This window comes from Lycorma delicatula, chromosome 10 (assembly GCF_047948215.1).
Source record: "Lycorma delicatula isolate Av1 chromosome 10, ASM4794821v1, whole genome shotgun sequence".
In the NCBI taxonomy this organism is placed as follows: domain Eukaryota; kingdom Metazoa; phylum Arthropoda; class Insecta; order Hemiptera; family Fulgoridae; genus Lycorma; species Lycorma delicatula.
In genome coordinates, this window is record NC_134464.1 from 91,526,854 (window position 1) to 91,546,924 (window position 20,071).

The 20,071-nt window shown below is 32.4% G+C and overlaps 1 protein-coding gene across 5 annotated transcripts in view; it reads right to left on the reverse strand.

Annotated features, from left to right (window-relative positions):
• The window catches only part of LOC142331061 (protein qui-1), an 889,030-nt gene that overhangs the window by 15,172 nt on the left and 853,787 nt on the right, over positions 1 to 20,071 (reverse strand). For all 5 annotated transcript variants that reach the window (XM_075376703.1, XM_075376704.1, XM_075376705.1 and 2 more), the window contains 4 exons: positions 13,338 to 13,515; positions 12,829 to 12,993; positions 10,361 to 10,551; positions 5,905 to 6,098 (listed from right to left, as the gene is read on the reverse strand). In XM_075376703.1, coding sequence (XP_075232818.1) covers positions 5,905 to 6,098; positions 10,361 to 10,551; positions 12,829 to 12,993; positions 13,338 to 13,515 — 728 coding nt within the window. The remainder of the gene's footprint in view (positions 1 to 5,904; positions 6,099 to 10,360; positions 10,552 to 12,828; positions 12,994 to 13,337; positions 13,516 to 20,071) is intronic.

Genomic DNA, 20,071 nt, shown 5'->3' on the forward strand with positions numbered 1-20,071 from the left:
GCAAACCCAAAATTTATTTACATAAACCTTGATCAAAGAATTAAAAATATTCTTACATCACTCTAATATCTATTAAGATTTTTTCCCATTATCATTTTAAGATTAACATAATTGTAGTACTAGGAATAAGAATCTATTTATGTTTTCAATACTCTGGTTCATTTATTATAAAACAGTTCATCAAATAAAAATATTAGACATTATACTAATTTGCAGATGGATATAAAAATCATGAAAAATGTGATTTTAAAAAATAAACTGCTGCAGTACAATTCAAAAATCATACTGTTGATTATCTGGCCAACAGTGAATTAAAGCAAACTACCAGTTAATAATTTTAAATTTAATTGTATCTGACTGATTATAAGAATCTAATTGTAATAACAGTTTTTAATATTTAATTCAGTTTTTTTAAGTTCTTAGTAAGTATAGATATTATATAATTTGAAACTTGTAAATTTGTATTTTTTTACAAAAATGTTATATAGTGATAAATAAAATAAAAAAGTAAAAAATAATGTTAATAACATACAATAATTATGTTTTAAACTACCACTCTTATTTCAGTTAACCATCCTCTTAATTGTTAACTATGAAACAGAGTGAATTATTTTATTTTGTAGAACATACCTCTAATATTCTAATATTATTTGTTTGGATTGGAATGTATTAAGTACTACAAACTTTAAAGGGATTTTTGCAAACTTCAAAGCTTTCATCTTTATAGCTCAGTTTTATTTTTTCAGTATCAGTCTTCACCCACAAGTAGAACATATGAGATTTGATAAAAAAATATGTGGAATTCAAAAATTTTCAAGACTGTATAAGTCCGACACAATGTTTTTTTTGTTGTGTTGGCATACTTGTCCCTAATGTATGTTTACATTGGCAGCCATATTGGATACTTAGTTTATTGTTGGCTGTCAAAAAGGTTATATGTGTTATGGCAAGATAGGTGATTTTTAACTTGTGGAAAAAGTGGAACTAAAAATTTGCTTTAATAATGGCTCGCCTGGGTGCTTACTTTGCCAATATAGGCATTATGGCATCAATCCCGGGTTAGCTGGGAATTGGGACAAGATGGATTTGTGGAGAACTCTGTGATGGAGCAGTGTGGGATGGTGTAGGAATTGACGTCACTCTTGAAAGCGGGCCAGAGCAGAGAGTGATAGAATATGTTTTCATTACAGACTTATTATAAATTTGTGAATCTGTTTCTGGATTCTTAAGTAAATCAAGAAAACTTTCAGTAAAGACAATTGTAGGACAAAATTGTTGTGATCAACACTTGATCTGTTGGTATGGGGATAATATTATTGGTGTTTAAAGACTCAATCAAGTAATGACCTGAGTGCATAGTCTAATTGAAGTTAGATATAGGAAGAAAATTGTTTTTGTGAAACCTTTGGTGTTGGAAGAAGGTAGGGGATCGTTCTACTGCAAATCAGTTAATTTGATAGTTGAGGGTTTTAAGTTGTAGTAGGTGGTCATGGTTGGAAGAGGCCATATGAAAGTGACAGTTGGTTGTGTAAATACAGTAATGGAAATATCTACCAAGGCATTTGCATCGATGACATCCTGACAGAGGCCAAAACTGATGACTGTGATTTGTTATCAAGTTTAGAGGGTCTAAAAGATAACCTTAGGTAAAGCCCATCAGGGCTAGGAATGGAGGGGATGGTGTGTTGACCAGGATCATCGCAGGAGGAAATGGTGTGTTGACCAGGATCATTGCAGGAGGGAATGGTGTGGTGACCAGGATCATCACAAGGCTTCCCCTATGGGACTCAGGATGATTTAAGAATGGAATAAAGGGCAGCACTGCATTGGAAATGTTGAATGCTACTTTTGGCAATTCTTTAATAAATAAAACAAGCGTTTATATAGCACAAACATTTCAAGAAGGCCACAAAGATGTTAAAGATACTGAGAAGAAAATGATTACTTGCCAAATCACTACAACAGAGTCAATAAGAATTACTACTTGGAAGTTCTATGCAGTTTGCATGAAGCACTCTGAAGAAAACACTTGTATTTGTGATGAAATAATCCATGACAATCATACCATAATTATGCACCTGCTCACACTTCACTGCTTATTCATGAATTTTTGGCGAAAAACAATGCTACTATGATGCCTCAGCCGCCGTATTCACCACACATGGCCCCTTGTAACTTCTTCAAGCTGAAAAGATCAATGAAAGATGATGTTTTTCCAAACTGAATTGATAAAGGCAGACTCACTGAAGGAGCTAAACACCATACTGGAAATTGCGTACCAGAGGTGCTTCAAACATTGGAAAAAGCTCTGGCACAAATGTGTTATATCTGAAAAGGAGCGAAGGTGACTGACAAAATCAATGTTGATGAATGAAAAAAAATTTCATCAAACCTCATATGCCTGGAAAAAAGAGGATACATAATAATTTGTATTCCCCTATTTTTGGAGTATCTTACTTTCCAGGAATAGTTACCTACAAGTCATGCTTAACTGTTTACATAATCTAAACGATAACATTACATAATCTAAAAGTTGACATTATTCACATTTCACATATGATGCTAATGAAAGATAAGGAAGATCTTTACTAGACTCTTCAATGAAAAATCTGCAAATTTTATTTAAGGAGTTGGTTCTCTTTCTTTAATCTCTTCCTATAGATTCTTACTGATTGACTACAATTAACATATTGTTATACTAAATCTGCAATTGGCTCGAGTCCAATAAGTGATATCCAAACAGAAATTTTTTATAGAAAATTGGCATCCTCATTTCCTTTGATCCATGATTGTCCATGAACCCATTTCTGCCTTGCAGGATGAAAAGTCTAAACATTTTGTACAGTAATCAGAAACCAGTAAATAGAACTGATCTTAATTAATCAGTTTAAGTGATACCTGACCGAAATAGTCATGCATTTAGAAAAACACAATTCATTTCTCAACACAGGTTTTTTGAAAACTCTCCAGTTTAAGAAATATAACATACTTTGCTGAGCTAACTGTGACCTTAAAGTAATGGAATCTGTATCATATATCCAGATTTCAGATATTATAGAGAAGCTTTGACAGCCATTCTATTTTCACTGAAGAATGATTGTCTTCAGAAGATCCAATTCCAACAGAAGATTCTATAATAATTATCTTGACTTTGCTAAAATGCAGAGAAATGATTTTAAAATGAAATTAAATGATTTTAATTTTTAAGCAATTGAATCATTTCAGATTTGTCAAATATCTAGCAACAATTCACTGAGCTTTATGCCACTAAATGTTGGATCTAGTTTTAATTTAAGATTTACTCTTAGGCCAAAGTTGATGTCTTGTTTAGTGTAGCTTTTTCAAAATAACCCAACAAAAGCTTACTAACATTTTCTCTGAATCACAATGATATTTTGTGATTAATCCTATGTGATTCTTTTATTTTTAATTATTAGAGATGTTCTATCCATTTTATGGATTTTTTTTATTGTTGATAGAAGGAAGTTACAGTTTTTTTAACAATTGGCTAATAATTCTTTCCATATTTACAATACCTGGGTGTCTATAAAATGTAGTAATTTACTATCAATATTGATATCTGAATTGCTTTGAGACAAGATTTTTAAACATAAAGAAAATAAAAAAAATGAATATTCTATTCCAATCAGTATATTACATTGTATAAGTCACATAGGAATGGGTAGATATGCTACACCATGAATGAAAAAAGGAACTGCCCCAGCATTACTTTATATACATGCAGAATGATTCAAAACTATATGGCAATTTTCCTGCGGTAAAAGCCCTGTTTTTTATGTTTGATGTACAATATATTTATTAAACTGGTAATAAACACAAAAAATTTTGCAACAAAACTTGTAGAGAATCTAATTATGAACAAGATGTTGTAAGATAAGTATTTAGAAACAGTACACTAGGTCAATGTGCATTATAGTACTAGTTTATAATAAATATTAAAAAATGAGCCCACCATTTTAAACACATTTCTTGGCACGCTTATTTTATTGGCTATTTTTATTTCTGTAGAGCTTTCTTTAAATTGCTCAGCCGCATACACAATGCAGACAATTAATTCCTTACAACAATGTATTTTTGTTTTGTATACAATATTTTTCATCCATCCCCAAATGCAAAAATTTAAAGGTGTTAAATTAACACTGTGACCGATCCATTTCTCAGGGAAATGGTGATTTAAGTGAGTGGAAATGGTACAGAAGAAGTGGGGAGGCGCGCCATTGTGCTGGAAGTACACTTTACGTCTCAGTGCTAGAGGAACATCTTCAAACAGCTGCGGCAATTATTCTTGAAGAAAGTGCAAGTAGGCCTCAGAATTTAAGTGGTTGGTTAATATTGATGACCCAAACAGCTGATTGTGAAGAAGATCACACCATTCAGTTATGCAAAATCAGTGGTGAAAATTGCCTTCTGCTGTTTTATGAGGATTAACTTCTGCCCATGTATGTGCTCATTGCATAAGTTTTTTCGAAATTTGCCTCTTCGGTAAACAAAACATACTTGTAGGGTTATTTGATTTGTATTCCACCAGTTGCAGAACTCTCAAGTGAAGCAGAACGTCTCCTGAGTGTAGATGTTGAATTGGCTGTTCACAGTAAGAATAAAACTTGTTTAAGGGTCCATCAAACCATTGAATGTGAAACTCCAATCTGCTTAGAAAGATGTTGTGTACTGACAAATGGACTGCACTGAACTGCATTGATAATAACTTCATCAACAACATTGTTGTGTTGGACAGATTGTTTGTAGCCGGTACGAATACTAGGTAGTGAATCTGTTTCCTAAAGATTACAAAAAGTTGCACTAATTGTTTTGCGATCTGGAGACCTGCGATTTGGAAAACATATTTCATATTCTGCTGCAGCAGCTAGCGACCATTACATACAACCAAAATGAATGCCATTGGTCAGCATATTCTTATGTTGTAAATAAGTATGGCATTACCTCAATGTCAAATCGATCATGTTCAAACTAAAGTTCACAGAAAAGCAGCAGCACAGTTCACAGTACCTGATATACTTAATGTAAGTTTCAGAATGATTTAAACACTAATACAGTATTGCATATTGTTAATCAGCTAATATTTTATTGCCAACTTTGAAATAATAATTTTTCAAATAATTGATTGTATCTGTCATTAAAAAAAATTTATCTAAGTAATTTTTAATTATTAATTTTTATTTTACAAAAGTTTTGTAATTTCCATTTTTTTAAATTTTTTTAACAATAATTTTTGTTTTTACAATGTGTAGTAATGTGACTAATGTGTAGTAATGTACATTAGTGTTTCTAAATAAAATACAAATTTTTCTAACTTTCTTTGTTTTAATCAACTTATTTTACACCAGTTTGTTCAGAATTAAAAATTCTCTACCAATTTAATAAAGTTATTGTAAGTCAACCTTAAAAAACTGGGTGTTTTACTGTAATTTATTGGTTTTCACCCCAGTTTCTCTAAAACTACTGTAGATAGTTCTTGGACCTATCTCATTCAAGTTTTCAGGTCAAAAACCAGGTCAAAAATAATTTTAGTACGCCTCATTTCACTGGGTTGCTGAAATCTGAATGAAATTTTTGACTAGTTATAACTCGCAAATGAAGCATTTTAGGAATATGTTTATTGAACTTTTTTCATTATTTTCAGAAGTAGAAAAGATTGTGAAAGTTCCAGGAGAACTTCATGATACTAAAAATCACGGTTACACCTGGAACTTTATGTATTTAAGGTAAACTAGATAAAAACAAAAAATGGTATGTTAATTTTTTAAATAAAATTTAAGAAGCATTACACTGATACATGTGGAATTAACACCAATACATTATGCCCTGTTATGAACAATGTTTAATACATGAATAAATACATAATCGTAAACTGAAGGAACTTACTTGTTATCACCATCTCCGCTGACAACATATTTCATGTTGTTACTTATCGCTAGGTAATTAGTAGGGCCCAGTGCCGTATGTATTAATGTTGCATTATCAGCCAACCATACAGCAAGAACACCTTGCCTATCACTAGATACAACTCTACGACTATCTGATAAAACACCTACTGCTGTTACTGTAGCTTGATGTCCCTAAAAAAAATTTAAATAGCAAAGCAATCTTTGTATAAGACTGAAACTACAATCCCTTAAAGGAAATGTGAATAGTAGATGAAATGATTGATTAAACATGTTTACTTGATAGATCAAACTTTGAAAATGTTTAAGTAATGACAATACTTAGAGATAACATAATTATTTTCACAAATATTATAAAAAAATTTTAAAAGATAATCATTTTCAGATGTAAAGTGAGGGAAAACAATGGTGTGTAAAGATGCTAATCAATACACATCTATATCTTTTATGCTGTCTACAACTATTTTATAGAAAGCTAGAGAGATAGATAGAGAGAGAGATAGAGAGATAGAGAGATAGAGAGATAGAGAGATAGAGAGATAGATGATAGAGAGATAGAGAGATAGAGAGATAGAGAGATAGATAGAGAGATAGAGAGATAGAGAGATAGAGAGATAGAGAGATAGAGAGATAGAGAGATAGAGAGATAGAGAGATAGAGAGATAGAGAGATAGAGAGATAGAGAGATAGAGAGATAGAGAGATAGAGAGATAGAGAGATAGAGAGATAGAGAGATAGAGAGATAGAGAGATAGAGAGATAGAGAGATAGAGAGATAGAGAGATAGAGAGATAGAGAGATAGATAGATAGATAGAGAGAGAGATAGAGAGAGAGATAGAGAGAGAGATAGAGAGATAGAGAGATAGAGAGATAGAGAGATAGAGAGATAGAGAGATAGAGTGATAGAGTGATAGAGTGATAGAGTGATAGAGTGATAGAGTGATAGAGTGATAGAGTGATAGAGTGATAGAAGAGTGATGATAGAGTGATGATAGAGTGATAGAGTGATAGAGTGATTGATTGATAGATAGAGTGATTGATTGATAGAGTGATAGAGTGATGATAGAGTGATAGAGTGATAGAGTGATAGAGTGATTGATAGAGTGATAGAGTGATAGAGTGATAGAGTGATGATAGAGTGATAGAGTGATTGATAGAGTGATAGAGTGATAGAGTGATTGATAGAGTGATAGAGTGATAGAGTGATAGAGTGATAGAGTGATAGAGTGATAGAGTGATAGAGTGATAGAGTGATAGAGTGATAGAGTGATAGAGTGATAGAGTGATAGAGTGATAGACTCTATCAATCACTCTATCAATCACTCTATCAGTCACTCTATCAATCACTCTATCAATCACTCTATCACTCTGTGCTATCACTCTATCACTCTATCAATATAGAGTGATTGATAGAGTGATAGAGTGATTGATAGAGTGATAGAGTGATTGATAGAGTGATAGAGTGATTGATAGAGTGATAGAGATAGAGTGATACACTATATCAATCACTCTATCAATCACTCTATCATAGAGTGATAGATAGAGTGATAGAGTGATTGAGATTGATAGAGTGAGTGATAGAGTGATAGATAGAGTGATTGAGATTGATAGAGTGAGTGATAGAGTGATAGATAGAGTGATAGAGTGATAGATAGAGTGATAGAGTGATAGATAGAGTGATAGATAGAGTGATAGAGTGATAGAGTGACAGCAGAGTGACAGAGTGACAGAGTGACTAGAGTGATAGAGTGATTGATAGAGTGATTGATAGAGTGATAGAGTGATAGAGTGCTAGAGTGATAGAGAGAGAGGTTATATGTAAAGTATTGAAAATTAACTCGGGAACTAATATTTAACAATAAGATTATGGTAATTTACGATCTAAATTTGTAATAGTATTTGTAAATTATGTTTACAAATATGTTTACAATTATGTTGCCCAGTTATTGAATAAACTGTTGAAAAGTTTTAATGTTTCAAGTTTTTATAACATTACTTGTTACTAGAAAAATTTGTTACCTGATTGTAATTTGAATGTCAAATTCAGTAAAAAAAAGTTCTACACTACATTTTCCAAAAATGGAAGTAGTTATTAAATGGGTATCAACATAATTTTACTTGAAAACCATTAATCAGCTTGCTATCTGGAAAATTATATTTGGGTTCAAGAGGGCAAGCAATAAGATAATCTAAACATTCAGTAAAGTAGTAACGTTTTTTTTTTTCAGCTGAAAGCAGCTTCATATTTGCCTATCATTAAGTTACACTAAGTTTTTTAATAAGAATCTCTTTTCACAAACTTTCCTTATATTCTGTAAATAAGAAGTTGGGTTTTCATTTTTAAACTCTACCCACATATTTTCTGAAACTTTAATGCCAATCTTTGTGGTGGAGAGTAGTGCCTCTACCTTTCATTTGGAGATTTTTGGTTTAAGTCCCAATCACATGCTCCAAAATTCATTTTCAAATAACAGTGTGCTGTTGGGTTGCATATGCTAATATATCTTTACATATTTCTGTTTATACGAGGGTTATTTTTTTGTCAGGGTCCGATCGGTCGCGAAATAAAAACCCGCGCAAAAATTGGATGAACCTTCCCGCCAAGTGTGAAGTGCGTGCGGTAATTCAATTTCTTCAGGCTGAGGGGTGTAATGCAGCTGAAATTCATCGACGAATAAGTAATGAGTATGGTGAAACTTCAATGAGTGACAGCAAAGTGCGACAATGGTGCAGGAACTTTAAAGCAGGACATGCAGATGTTCACGATGCAGGTGGTCAGGGAAGGAAGCGAGTGTCAACTGATGATCTCGTTGAGCGAGTGGATGAGGCAATTCGAGAAAATCGTTGGTTCACAATTTCTGTATTGAGTGATTTGTTTCCTGAAATTTCAAGGTCAGCTCTCTACACCACTGTGAGTGAGAGAATTCAGTACCGCAAACTGTGTGCGAGATGGTTCCCAAGATGCTGTCCGACCATCACAAAACAATGAGAATGGACGCCTTCCTGACGTTTCTCCAGCGCTACCACAATGAAGGAGAAGATTTTTTGAACAAAATTGTCACAGGGGACGAGACATGGGTCCATTTCAAAACTGAAGAAACAAAAGAACAATCCAAACAGTGGATGCATTCTCATTCTCCCAGTAAACCAAAGAAGTTCAAGCAAACCTTCTCCAACAGAAAGTGTATGGCTACTGTGTTCTGGGACCGGAATGGAGTTCTCTTGGAGGAATTCATAGAACGTGGCACGACCATCACTGCAGCCTCGTACTGCGTGACTCTTCAACGTCTATGAAGTGCAATTCGGAATAAGCGGAGAGGAATGTTGTCATCAGGCATTTTCTTTCTCCATGACAATGCTAGGCCACATACTGCAGCTGTAACAAAGAAACTCCTGCAGTGTTTTCTTCGGGAAGTGTTTGATCACCCACCATACAGCCCGGACTTGGCTCCATCCGATTTTCACCTCTTTGCTCACATGAAATGCTGACTAGGAGGACAACATTTTGGCACAGACATCGAGCTGCAGACCAGCGTAGAAACATGGCTGAAAACGCAGGCGGCTCCATTCTATGACGAGGGTATTGGAAAGTTGATACCATGCTACGACAAATGTCTAAATCGGAGTGGCGACTATGTAGAGAAATAGCGTAACTATGTAAGTACTTGTTACAAATAAAACATTTTTTGTTTTCACTGTGGTTTTAATTTTGTGATCGATCGGACCTTGAAAAAAATAACCCTTGTACATTCTTTCAATGGGCTGTAGAATGCATAGAAATAAAAGAAATACAAAAAATCAGACATTAAGAAAGAATTTAATTTAATTTGATAAATTGGATAAGAAAAATTTAAGAATAGAACTTTGTATTCACTGCATTTTTATCAGTTTCATAAGAAATCTGATAATGAAAAAATTATGAAATTAGATTTTACAAATCTTGTGTATTTTATTTTAATACATAAAACAGATGAATGAATAGATGATAACAGTGTTGATGATAACTGTGATAACACAGTGAGAACTGATAACAGTGTCTCATATGTCACGTACAAAAAAAAAAAAACTTTCATTTGTTTAACCAGAGGTACATGTGTAATCTATGCAGTTCAAAAACCTTTATTGAAGTTGTTTTTATATAGCTGAATTCTCTCATTAACAGCAAAAAAAAAATGGCATGTTTAATGGGCAATAACAATTACTTTAAACTTCATGGAGTTAACCTTTAACATCTATTTGGAAGATGTTACACATTTATATGGTATGCAATATTGGAGGACAGTACTGAAATTATTCTATGTATACACAACTAATTAAAGTGTTCAATAAAATTTACTTTTTTATTAGTACAAATGTAAAGATGTCAAAGAGTAAATTTTGATCGATTTTCTTCAGTAAAATAATAAACAGAAAAATAATATATTATAAACTGATACCTTAAAAACAGACACAACAAGACCGAGAGTAAGACCCCATACTCTTGCTGTTTTATCTTCTGATCCAGAAATTACAAATAATCCATTTGGTGAAATAGCTAAACAAGTTACATTTGCCGTATGTCCTTCCATTGTAGAATGTAATTCGTGTGTATTCAACTGCCACACATTAATCAAACTATCAGCTGAACCTACCAAACAAAGTAAATATTAAATTAAATATAAATATTAAATAAAATATACTATTGTGATTATAAAATGAAAAATACCACATCACTGTAATGTACAACATTTAAGAACACAACAATGTATTTTGCTGTAAAACTTCATACAAAAATAATATCTAATGACAAATATTCATTCTCATGTCAGCATAATAAAATCATACAAAATCTGTTAAACTACTGGGCAGTGTAAAAAACACGTTTACCAATCCTAGATTTCTTTAAGTAGTTTCCTTTTGTCTTCATACACTTAGCCCAGCATCCTTCCATTTTTGCAAACAGTTTTTGTAATCCTCTTTTGGAATGGTTATCATCTGTGCTGTTGCGTTCATCATGAAGTTACCTTGTCTATCAATTATGGGCACTTTCAGCAGTATTTTCACCTTTGGGGAACACCAGAAGCAACAAGACCAAAAATCCTGGATTAGACATGACAAATAAGTGAGAGTGTTAGTATGATGTAACTACTACTTGCACCTTTCCCACAAATCTGATCTCTTCACCAAACTGCATACAAAGATGATACAGAACCTCAAGATAGTTCTCTTTATTGATAGTTTGTTCTTCTGGTGAGATTTATGATACTCAACTCTGCAGCAGATAAAAACAGTTAACTATTGCTTTCACTTGCTCCTCCTTTATTATGTTCTTTGATCTTGGAGATGATTATGATGACCCACTGTGATGTGTGATGACTGAGCTTTGTTTTCTGGGTTGTACCTGTACATCCAAAATACATCATCAGTTATTATGATCTTAAAAGAATACGATCACCGTTAGTGCACTTTCTGGGTAACATTAAAACAAAACTCATTTTGTTCAAGTAAACACAGGTTTAGAACTAATTTCACAACCCCTCTAAGGACGCCCAAACAGTTCGTTAATGTCATGAATATTGAACCATTGCTAATCCTAATGTCTTTTGCAGATTCTTGGACAGTCTACTTACAATTTTCCTTTATCAAACTGTGCATGTTAATGACAATGGATTTGAACTTGTTTTGTGGTCTACTAGTTCAATGATCTCTTCAAAAGTCTGCTTAATCTAAATAAATTAATTTTATGTATCACCAAAAATGAAATAAGGCATGAAGTAAAATGAAATGAGACTACAAGTTCTTTTGTGAGAACTTGAAGCGGCAACACAGCTCAATGTGTTCTATTATTAAACATTAAGTAAAAATTTAACAAGCACCTGTTATACTAACACACTCAGTGGCTGTTGAACAACAACTTCATGCTCCATGATGTTATTGGTAACAAGATAGATTCATGTACACTGGGAACTACAAGACACTACTAGTGTCTTGTTTTGAACAGTTCAAAACAGAACATTTTGAACAGTCCTTGTATAGTAAATAATTAAACTGATTTAATGAGTGGGTAAAAATTTCAAAATGTAATTTTTTTCAAATCTGAAAGTTTTATTAAAAATATTTCACTCAATAGAATACATATCTGGGCTGAGAAAAAAGAATTGTACTAAGAAATGACTAGAGATAAGTAAATTGTTCCAGACTACATACTATATAAGGCATGATTATTATGGCAGCAGTGGTTTAATGTTAAAATAAAATACTTTTTTTAGGCTCTGAGCTCTGAGATAACCAAACTGACAAGGTTTATTTAAAATTTCATACAGCACTGACTAAAGACTTTTAAGATGATTAATATTTAAGAATCAAGACAGTGGTTCAGATGTGTTCAAATGTTATCAAGAATAAATATGCAATTACTAAAGTATATAAGTTAAAAAAATAATCAAGATATCAAGCCTTATCAATAAAGTACTGCTATATACTGTATATTTATAAACTGTGATTTTACCAATAATAAATAAATGATCTCTCATGGTTGTTTGACTTCAAAAGATAGACAGTCAGCAATGAACAAACCTGGATTGCTGCACCTGAACTCTTTAGAAGGAATTTCTTATAAACCGTTTATCAGAAGTAAAGTCAGTGACTGACTACATTCAAATAATTTTACAAATTTTGATAAAAACGGGTTTCATTATTATTTATTCTCCAGGCCCCAGACAAAATTGTGAACAAATACTCTAAAACTGTACATAAAAAAAAGGTATTCATTTATAAATCATCAATAGCTGTCAAAAATATGGAAATATAATTTTTACATGAGTACAAAACGTTCTCTAATATACAGTTTGTAAATAAGGGATATTTACAAACTAAATTTGTATTAAAAAACATGTTTACAATAAGAAAGTTATAAACAACTAACCTGTAACTGCAGTAGTTCCATCTCTTGATATATCAAGGCAAGAAATTGGTCCAGTATGAGGGCGTTGTGCTTGGTTTTGAGGTTTTCCTGTCATTGGTAAACCAATTTCTTCTATACCAATGCCATCTTCTTTTCTAAAACTCCAAAATGTTATTCTGTTTCCTCCTGGTAATTAAAAAAAGGAAAACCATTACACTAATAAATAATTATGTTATAATGTATATCTGTTATGTTATATAATTATCTTTAAAGTAAAAGTAAAACATTACTAAAAATAATATGATTAAAAAACTTATATATTAAAAATATAAAATAAAGAACTAAATTAAAGAAAAGGACTGTAATTACTTTTTTTTTTATTTTACTGTAATTAATTAGAAATAAGAATATCTGAACTAATTACAATTTAATCTAAATTATAAGTTTTTTCATTATAATAAAAATTCTTTAAAAGATGTTTACTGTTAGAAAACATTAGAAATTAAAACCATTAAAAATAAACAATATACCTGCAGTAATAAGAAAATCATCATTGTTTGTAACTTTAACACCTGATACTTTTGCATTATGACTAGTACTGATTGTTCGTACTAAACAGCCACTATGCATATCAAAAACATATACTCGACCATCTGCACCACCTGCTACAGCACGTTGATTGTCACCAGCCAAGCAGATAGATACTACCTGTAAAAAAAAATTATAAAACTAAGAAATAATCTGAAGTACAATGATCTAAAAGTGAATTAAATCTACAACTCTATACCATAAATATAAAGTTTGGCATAGTAATGTCACCTTGCAAAAGGCCATATCCACATTCCTCTTTCTTATAAGTTAAACATAACCCCTACAATTTAATGTCACTGACATTGATTGGTTAATTTACATCATACTGCTGGATGGTTATAGTAAACTTAGCTGTGCACACACACTTTTTCTCCTCCCACAACATAACAATAAGTGTTAAGTGTTCCTTTAGGATTGCTGACAACCTCAACCCAAATGTCAGAATAGATATGAAAATAATTTAACTCTATTCTATAATTAGAAAATAAAAAGACTAAAAAAAAACTTCTCAATTCTCTATAAATTTCAGTTTTTTGAAATAAATGCCCAATTAAAAAAAAACAACTTTGTAAACCATTAAAACTTAAATAAGAATTGAAGATAAATGATATATATTTTTTATTTTAGTACGTTTTTTGAGATTAATTTTACTGTTTTAAATCTTATTTCATTTTACATTTTTTTAATTTTTTTATTTACCAATAAGGTATGTGTTGGTGTGAAAAAAAAACACTAAAAAAATTGTGGAAATGTACAAGGCAAGGAATCTTGCAGCTTGATAAAAATGCAGCAATATCATACAAAATGCTATTACCAAGTAGCCATATGCCTGATTACTCATTTGGTGGAGAAGTGTTGGCTGGAACAGTGACTGAAATGTAATAATGAATTTATGGTACTCTGTCACAAATTTGAATGTTCTCTGGCCTTTACAACCAGTGCTATAGCTACAGGTGGTGAAAGAAATGTTGAAAAAAATTGGGATGCATATTTATTGAGTAGGAATTTATTCCTCCAAGGTTAATAATGATGACATTATGGCTAGTGTACTTCTTTCTTAGGAAGCATTCTGCAACATAGGATTAAATAGTTGTGATGCTAGGCATGTGATTGATGATAATTTGTAAGGCACAAAAAAGTGGTGTGCTGCACTTGTGCTATGCAGTACAACTCAGAACAGAGAATGTTCAACTGGAGGATTTCATATTTGTATATTATGTAGCAGGAGTTAAGAATATTGCAGCATTCACACAGAGCAGAGCGTACTGTCCTAATTTGGATCTGCTTTTTTGTCAGGAGGACAATAACAAAATAGTAGCACTGCTCTTTTGTGTTATTACTGTCAAACTTCAGCTAACCCTCTCTAGAGTGGAGAAATATATAATAATATTTATGTTAAGTATATGGATGTATGTTCATATAAAATATAGTCAAAAGAGTTTTGTCCACTTCAGTTTTAAATCTACTTTTCACATTCAGAGAAATGGCAAAGCAAATTGCTAAGCACATTTTTGATAAATTTTTTTTTAATATAATAGTAATAGGATACATATTTATATAAAAATACTATAACAATCCAATATTAAAGTATTATGATAACAAATAAATAAGACGTGGGGCAAGCCTCAGCTGTCAGGCGAGTTGCAAGTGGTGTGAGCTGACCTGGTATGAGAGCGCCAGCCTCCGTGGCGTGAGTGGTAGCATCTCGGCCTTTCATCCGGAAGTCCCGGGTTTGAATCCCGGTCAGACATGGCATCTTATACACACACTACAAATCATTCATCTCATCCTCTGAAGCAATACCCAATGGTGAACCCAGAGGTTGAAAAAAAGCGGTGGATAGCAAATGGCCACCAGAGTGGTTAGCTGCGAATAAGACTTAGCCAAATAAGCAGTCCTGGACTGAGGCAGCCACATTTGAGGGTGTGATGGGGTAATCTGTGGTGAGATTATTCTCAAGAAAAGTCATATATCTGTTGATGATGTGGTGACATGGTGAGTATGTACTGTCATCAAACAAGCACAGCTGAGGGCAAACAATCAACAGTCTTGGTGGCAGGTGAGTAGAGTTCCCAGTGACCCCAACAATGGAGAGAGGGGATAAGTGTAGGAGGCAGGTCTCTGAATGAAACCTGAGGTATGTTCAGATGCTCTAAAGTGGCAGCTCCATCACTGATCTAACCTGCACTGGGTTTGTACCTGTCAGGGGAAACCTTTTAATACTGACAAACTTCGAAATACCTCGGAACTAGGACTGGATAAAATGGACAAATGTGATTGGAATCATAAAAAGAGAAAATGGTTTGGAATTGTGGATCAACTTAAATTGTTAATCTGGAATGTTCATGTTTGTGGATTGGCGTGTAAGGAAATGGAATTGACTACAGAACTTAAGGGGATGGAGATAAATTTGGTGATCATAAAAGAGATTAAAAGGAAGTTGAAAGTACGAAAGAATTGGATGGATACACAATGATTTACAGTGGAGTGGAGAGTAGTAGGAGCGCTTCCTATGGTATTGCAGTCTTAATGGATCAGAAATGGAAGGATAAGCTGTTGAAATATCATTATGTAAGCGAGAGAATAGTTGTAGCAAGCTTTAAGATAGAGCATGAACCTTGGTAGTGATAAGCATGTATGCACTTGAAGAAGGAAGGAAGAGGAAACAGCGTTGTTATATGAAAACCTGCAGGATATTTTTAATCAATATAAGAATAAGCACGTGATAATTACAGGAGATATGAACACAAGAGTGAGAAATATAGCGATACCTGGGATTATTGGAACTTTTGGTGTGGATAGATTGAATCGGAATGGTGCAGTACTGAGAAATTTCACATCTTTTAACAAGTTCAAAATCACCAATACATTTTATAGGAAAAAGAATATTTACCAAGTTTATGTGGTGTGCTATAGAGATATCAGGTATCTTCTAGATTATGTGATTGTTAATGAGAAGCTGGTTTCTAATGTTGTGGATATCAGAGTCTTTAGAGGCTGTGATGTTGACACAGGTCATTTTTGTCGATGGCAATGATCAAATTTAATTGCTAGGTGGAAACATGAGTTCTGATTGAAGGTGATTGCATAGACAGGTGGTTTTTAAAATTAATTTGTTGTAAGAACCCAGAACAGCACAATTGTGTTAGCAGTGACTTCAGGGATATCTTAATGAAGTCCCTACCTTGGATGACGTAAACACAGAATGAACTAATATTCGAGAATATTCGAATAAGTACAGAAGGCAGCTTTTCAAGCTGTAGGGAAAAAGAAAAATCAAAAAACATAACAGGTTTGAAATGATGATTAGCTAGAGTAATAAGACAAAAGAAGGAAGCCTATAAATTACATTTGCAGTGGAACAGAAGAGACAAGGGAGATTTATAAAGCCAAAAGAAATCTTGCTAGTAACGCTCAGAAAGATTTGTGGGAGAAGTTTATAAGAAAGACAGAGGAGGATGTGTTTGGGAGACAGCAAGTGACTTATAAATTGATGAAGCATTTGAATAAGACAGAACGGGATGTGGTTTGGTTTAATATGATTCCAATAACGCAATGGATACTAGATTACAGGAAACTCTGGGTCAGTGAGAGGGATAATACAGGAAGTCAGGTAGATGTTGTGACGGAGAGTTTGTATGGAATAAATTCACTGTGCAGGAGCTTGGGGATCAGGACTGAATGGACTAAATGCAGTACTTTTCAAATTCAGAGGTCTCTTCTTTGAACTGTGGTTCTTACATTTGATGATTGAATACTGGAAACAGTAAAAAATCCCAGAATCTTGGAGAATAGCCTTTGTTAAATCAAATTTCAAGAAGGGGATAGGAGTAGTTGTAATAACTACAGAGGTTTACTTAGTTGTGCCTATAAAATTTATAGTAAGGTTATTAATGGACAAATGAGAAAAATTTCTGAGGCTTTATCGTTGAAGGAGCAGAACGGTTTTAAGAAGAGATGATTATGTACAGATAATGTTTTTACCATCAGGCAAATCATTAAAAAATGCAGATTTTAATTTACAGACCCATATAGCCTTTGTGGTCCTTCAGAATGCATTCGATACAGTACATAGAAATATATTATTGGAGATATTTAATAAGGATAGGTATCTGCAACATCTAATAAATCCGGTTAGAAGTGCTTACAAATGGGACAAGAATATTTATTGACACAGGCTTTGAAATGTCTGAGGAAATTTTAGTTAATTGTGGTGTTCAGCAAGGGTGCAGTCTTTCACCTACTCTTTTTAATATTTATATAAATGACCTAATCATAAGTTGAAAGGAACAAGTGTGGTTAGGGATAAAGTTAAACCATCGTGATACTGTTGGCTGTTTGATATTTGCAGATGATATTATTGTGTTGTAGGAAAGTGAAGATAATTTACAGAGAGAGTTGTTTAAACTTCTTGAAACAGCCAGGCTCTATGGCCTGATTTTTCTGTAAGACAAAGGTTATGGATTTTAAAGATAAGGACCCTGTTAGAAGTAAAACAGCATTATATGACAGAGTGTTGGAGCAGGTATCACAACCGACTGGGTTGGTCTAGTGTGAACTCATCATTGCAAATCAGATGAAATTTGAAGTTGAGGGTTCTGAGATTTAAATCCTAGTAAAGGCAGTTACTTTTATAAATGGATTTAAATACTAAATCGTGAATACCAGTGTTCTTTGGTGGTTGAGTTTCAATTAACCACACATCTCAGGAATGGATAGCCTGAGACTGTACAAGAATACACTTCATTTACATTCATACATATCATCTTCATTCATCCTCTGAAGTAATACCTTATGGTGGTTCTTGAGGCTAAACAGAAAAAGAAGGAGCAGGTCTACATTAGATAGACCTGATGAGGAAGGATACCCAGCTATAATTTTATAGAACAATGGCAGTGCCCACTCTCTTGTTTAGGAGCGAGACAAGATAAAATCCTGTCGGTAGAGATGAAGTTCCTACACCTATACAGGGGTGTATAACAAAATATCAAATAAGGGGTACTGAAATAAGAGCAAAATTAATTATAAAGGCAATATTATTCATTTCAAATTTTTTTTTGCTTGAGTTATCCGGAAGAAACTGGTCATAGCAGAACTACCAAAGGAAATAAATCTAAAAAAAAAAAAAATAATCATCAAATTGGTGAATTTGGAATAAGGAAGGCTCAAAATAAATGAAACAAAACTATATAAGAGTTAAATTGGGAACTTTTTTGAAATTTGTTAACAAAGTAGCCAAAATTAACACTACATATGACTTTCATATTCATGATATGAATACTGATTCTGTATATGTTGTGAATAATCCCTGTGATGGAAAATATTTCTTTCTGTAATTTACAATAAAGGAGAAGTGAATGTGTACAATAAAAGTCGATTGGAATGCCCATCACTCTTCACAGCAAACTTGAAGGGCAAAAGTACTACTGGAAGACACGTTGACAACTCTTAATGATTTGAGCATTTTTTCTCATATTTCCTTTACTCTGAAAAGCAAAATTTCCTTTTTTCTATCCCCCTTACTTTAGGTCAAAATATGCTGTAAAATATATAAGCTAAACAAAAAGGAAAATGTGAAAGATGAGTTAATTAAACTCTAAATTAACTAGGGTGTTGTTTTCTTTTACCAATCTAAGATTGTACTTAATTATTACTTACCTACAATCCTATAATACATATAATATTTACTTGCTAAAATAACAACTAAAAAACAAGTTGGTTATTTTACAAAAATTGTAGCTGTGTACCTAATTTTACCTAGGTGATACTTTATTCCCAAAAAAGAGGACAGACATCTATGCCAAAATGTTTTGATGAAATGTACCTTCAATTTAAACCAAAGTAATACTTAATCTCATTTCATATTTACAAAATCAATTTAAAAAAAATGTATTCAAATTCAGGTAAACTAAATGAACAAAATATGATTATTTAGCCACAACTATAATTGAAATATTCTGACATTTTCATTTATAAGACATGATGAATAAAATCATTAATATGTTAAAGAATATTCATTACAATTCTTTCTTGATTAATGTTAAAAAAAAAAAATAGTTTAAAAGCTAAATTTATTTTCTGGCTAGTAAAATAAAAATCCCCTTCTTGAATATTATTGAGAGCATCAGATGATGGGCTGTTAAATAAAAGATCACAAACTGGACAGAATTACTCTAAATTGAAACTTATAAAATAATTACAACTAGCAAAGTATTGCATAACTTTCTTGGCATTAATAAAAGAGTTAAAGCCAAAAAACAAAAAAATAGAATGTGTATTTTTTAGAGATGGGGAATAAATTTTAAGAAAAACTTTCCTAAGGAATATTCATATATAGGTTAAGCTTAACAAATTGCTTATGTAAAATTTTCTCTAAATTTAATGCCACCTTCAGTAAAGGCCTTAATTTATAAAAAAAATAAAATTTTCAAAAAGCTTTTCTGCAATTTAGATATGGATTTATAATTTAAAAAATTATAGATATTTCTTGATACCTCTACATATGTAATATAAACTTTCAAAAAATTTCTGAAAAGTACTTAAACCGACCGAAGGGTGGGGGGTAGAGCAAAAGGATTAACATATAATTCAATTTTAAAAGATAAGGGTTTATCTTATGAAAAAATTTTTCATTATTTATTTTGAATAGTAGATAAATCTCCAAAATAAAGCT